Source organism: Gorilla gorilla, chromosome 9 (assembly GCF_029281585.2).
Source record: "Gorilla gorilla gorilla isolate KB3781 chromosome 9, NHGRI_mGorGor1-v2.1_pri, whole genome shotgun sequence".
In the NCBI taxonomy this organism is placed as follows: Eukaryota; Metazoa; Chordata; class Mammalia; order Primates; family Hominidae; genus Gorilla; species Gorilla gorilla.
In genome coordinates, this window is record NC_073233.2 from 124730931 (window position 1) to 124734546 (window position 3616).

Here is a 3616-nt window from a genome sequence, read left to right on the forward strand (position 1 = left end):
TTTACCCTTTCCACGTCCTTCACCACACCCCAGTTTCAGTTCCCAGGGGATCTATAGGGAGCATTGGTGCCCCTGAGTGAGGGGAGTCCCAAGAAGAGAGTCCGGCATAAAAAGAGGCCATTCAAACTCTAGAACAGCAGGAAAAAAGGAGGCAGCCCACCTCAGGAATCTTAGGTCCACCAGGGCCACAGCTCTTCCAGACACAGCCTGCATTCCATGCACAGTGTCCTGTGGGGAGCAGGCTAGTGAACAGTGCAGGTGCAGAGGAAGGGCCCATAACCCAGGCCCTCCTGCCAGGTGTGACAGGCAGCCGTTGTCTAGCCAGGATCCCTGAAGCAGAGCCCAGCCAGACCCCCTTTGACAGACCTGGACTGGGAGGGGGTGGATGAGAAAGAGCAGCAAGGGAATGGAGTGGGTGATGGGTGTGCTTTGGGGATAGTGGTGAGGCCACTGCTTTCAGACATGGTCCAAATGAGAGTCACGCCAGGCAAACTTCTATCATAAACATCTATTTCATTTGAGCCAGAAGTCTAGGCTTCAACTTGGGAACCCAGAGGGAGGGGCTGGAGATGGGGAGAGCACACAGTATGCTCCCCAGAGGGTTTAAGGAGCTCCCACAGTTGGGAGGGTTCAGTCCCTTATTTAGGTGTAGAGCTATGTCAGGAAACATGGGCTCTGCCCTCTCCTATCACAGCCCACACCTTTCGTACCCACCAGCATCAGAGCCAGCAGCGATATTCACACACCATCACATGTTCTCCCCACGATATTCTCTTTCTCCCTTCTATTCCCCTGATAGCTGCCATGGCAGCCCTGGGGAGACAAGTGCTCCTCTCTGTGGACCAGCTGTAGCAGTGGCCACCAGGCAGCCAGAAGTGACCAGAGCCAAACTCCAGGATGTAGTGGCACAGGCTTCCAGCATCACGGCAAACAGGCTTGCAGATAATCACCCACATGCATGGTGCCTCTCTCCCTCCCTACTCCCTCACCCTTGAATGGAGTAACTCATGAGCATTCCCAAATGAGCACTGGGAGGCTGGGTTTGCAAAGCCTGGTGAATGTAATGCATCCAGATTGGGGAGTCGCAGGAGGCTGGATATGCAGGAGACAGCAGCCCCTTTGGTGGCCTCCCTGTCCTGCACAGGACCTTCCGCCCTCCACCCAACAGGCCACTTTCAAGGACTGAACCATGCTAGAGGCTCAGAGCCAAGGCTCCCCAGACAAGGAGCTGGGAATGGGCCTGGGCAGGTAGACCCTCAGGGGTCCCCCAGATGGCTGTGGCCCTGGTCATGAAGGCTGTGAGTGATGTCTTCCCACAGGTCATCCAGACGGGCCTGCAGCTTGCTCAGAACCTTGCCACTGTCCGTTTGTTGAAACTCTGGGGCGAAGGCACTGTGGCCTGGTGGAGGTGGCGCCAGCTGCTGCTGGACCTCCTCAGTCTCCTGGTCGATGGCGCGAGTGAAGGCAGCTATCTGCAGGTAGGTGTCCTGGCGGAAAGCCTGAAGTCGCTGGCGCACCTCCTCGGAGAGCACCTGGGGGTCCAGGCCGGCCCCTTCCTCAGTCCCAGTGCCTGCAAAGGCTCTGCTGAGCTCTTCGCGCAGCTGGTCCAGGTTCTGCTGGATGCGTGCGTGCAGGGCCTTGGCCTTGAGCGTGAGCTTCCGGGAGAGCACCTGCACGCAGCGACTGAGGCGCGCGGGGCTGGCGGGGGCGTGCGGAGTCACACTGCGGTGCAGCTCCTGCACGTGGCGCCCGATGCCGCTCACCAGGGTCTCGGCGTATGGGTGGAAGAGCTCTTTGAAGCGGCCGGTGTGGTGCACCACGCGGCTCTGCAGTCCCTGCAGCAAAGCCCGCGCCTCGTCCACGCCCCCCAGCAGCTGGGCCTTGGTGTCTTCTCCCACCACGCGCAACTGCTCCTGCAGCTCCTGCACGCGCAGGGCCACCTGCTCCATCAGATCCATCGTGTAGGGCTTCAGTTGCTGCCGCAAGCCCTCCAAATTCCAGCCCACCAGCTCGTGCGCCTCTGCCATGTAGGGCTGGAGGCGAGCCTTCACCTCCTCCAACTCCTCCTGCAGCTGCTGCCGCATGCCCACCGGGTCCTGTGGGAGCCGAGGAGCCTCGCTCCCACTCAGAGGCCTCAGCTTTTCCAGGAACTTGTTCATATTGTTGAGGTCTTGCTCAAGGCTGTCTTTCAGGGTCCTGGAGAAGGGGACAGATATCCAGGCCGTCAGACTGCTAGCCCCCATCATCTCCTTTGTCCCCAAGTCATCGCGCACTGATCCTCTGGGGGAACCAAGGACGCAGGGCGTTGGCCCCAGGGTCGAGGGCTCTTGTCCTAGCCCTGGCCAGTAACAACTCCTCACGCACGAAGCACAAACACATTGCCCATACAAATCCAGACCTACAACACTCTCCAAAGAAACATAGATGCGCCACATCATCCTTTGATTCTGGGGACTGCAGCGGGCGTCCTCCCGATTGATCCCAGGTCCCGCGCCTCAGTGAGCAAGGGGACAACAGCTACAGAGTTGTCAAGGCGGGGGCTGCAGACAGAGGGCGCTAAAGAGCCCAGGATGGCCGAGATCTGCAGACAGAGCTAGCACCGCTCCTTTCCTCTGTCCCAGCAGCGGCCACAGAGGTTGAGGCAGCAGAGGCAGGGCATCATGGCATGGCCCAGCTGTCTCCTCCCTTCGCCTACACCCCTTCCCCTGGGCACTCACGCGGGCTCGCGAGCCATCTTCTGCTGATGGATCTGCTCCACCCTGCCTTTGTCTCCGCTGGTCTGGCTGAAGTAGTCCCAGAAGCCTTTCCGTGCCTGGGTGGCCGAAAACGCTGCGGAGAGGGACTAGGTAATCAGGGCCTGGGCTCTCCTCCCCCAGGGTGGACAGGGCCCTCTGGCCAGCCTCCACCCACACCCCCACGTTGAAGTCAGGGTCGGAGACCCACCTGAAAGAAGAGCCAGAGCCCAGGTGAGCACGGCAGCCATGCTTGCCATTATCTGCTCTGAGAAGACAGGTGGAGGGAGGCCTGGTTAGGGGAAGAAGGAGAGGAAGGGACATGGCGCAGGGGACTTCCCCAGGGGGCCTCTGCAGGGGCAACTGCCCGAAACCCTGTTACCCCTTCCTTGGGCTGGGGAGCACAGAGCTGTTGGGGCTCAAGAGGACTGACCTAGGTGAGTCAAGGAGGCTAGGGTGTCTTCCTCAGACATGGGAAGAGGGCGTGCTCTTGCTACCTCAGTCACATAGCAGGGAGCGTGGTGCTCTAACCCCTTCGTAAAGGTCCCAGACCCCAGGAACAGTTCTCTGGGCCACTTCTACCACCTCTCCCCTGCCCACCTGTCTCCCTCCCTCCCATTTCATGGTGGAAAAACTGAGCCTTAACGAGGGCGAAGAGGCAACTCTGCCAAAATGTTCCAAGAGGACGTCTTAGGGGCCACCCCAGGCTCTCCCCTGAGGCCACCTGCAATGCCCTCCCTTACGACTGTGACCCCCATCCCTCTGCCCCAGCTGCTCACCTGCTCACGTCTGGGCACAGAGAGCAGACATTCTGCTTTATACTCCCGGGCCCTGAGCCTCTGGCACCAATTGCTCTGAGTAAATACCACGTGGAAGTTCAAAAG

The 3616-nt window shown here is 59.7% G+C and overlaps 1 protein-coding gene across 1 annotated transcript; it reads right to left on the reverse strand.

The window, feature by feature from the left end:
- Nucleotides 1–493: 493 nt before the first annotated feature.
- Nucleotides 494–3409, reverse strand: APOA5 (apolipoprotein A5). Its single transcript, XM_019035743.4, has 3 exons — nt 2944–3409; nt 2718–2829; nt 494–2196 (listed from the first exon to the last, which is right to left on the reverse strand). Exons 1-3 carry the CDS (start codon nt 2990–2992, stop codon nt 1257–1259), a joined length of 1101 nt encoding a protein of 366 aa, XP_018891288.3. The 5' UTR covers nt 2993–3409; the 3' UTR covers nt 494–1256.
- Nucleotides 3410–3616: the final 207 nt, after the last annotated feature.

Excerpts from the sequence above, each read along its gene's own strand:
- APOA5 (XM_019035743.4), bottom strand. The coding sequence starts at position 2,992 with ATGGCAAGCATGGCTGCCGTGCTCACCTGGGCTCTGGCTCTTCTTTCA. Across the intron at positions 2,830-2,943 it reads GGCTCTGGCTCTTCTTTCAG|CGTTTTCGGCCACCCAGGCA; the intron begins GTGGGTCTCCGA and ends CCCTCTCCGCAG. Across the intron at positions 2,197-2,717 it reads AAGATGGCTCGCGAGCCCGC|GACCCTGAAAGACAGCCTTG; the intron begins GTGAGTGCCCAG and ends CCCCTTCTCCAG.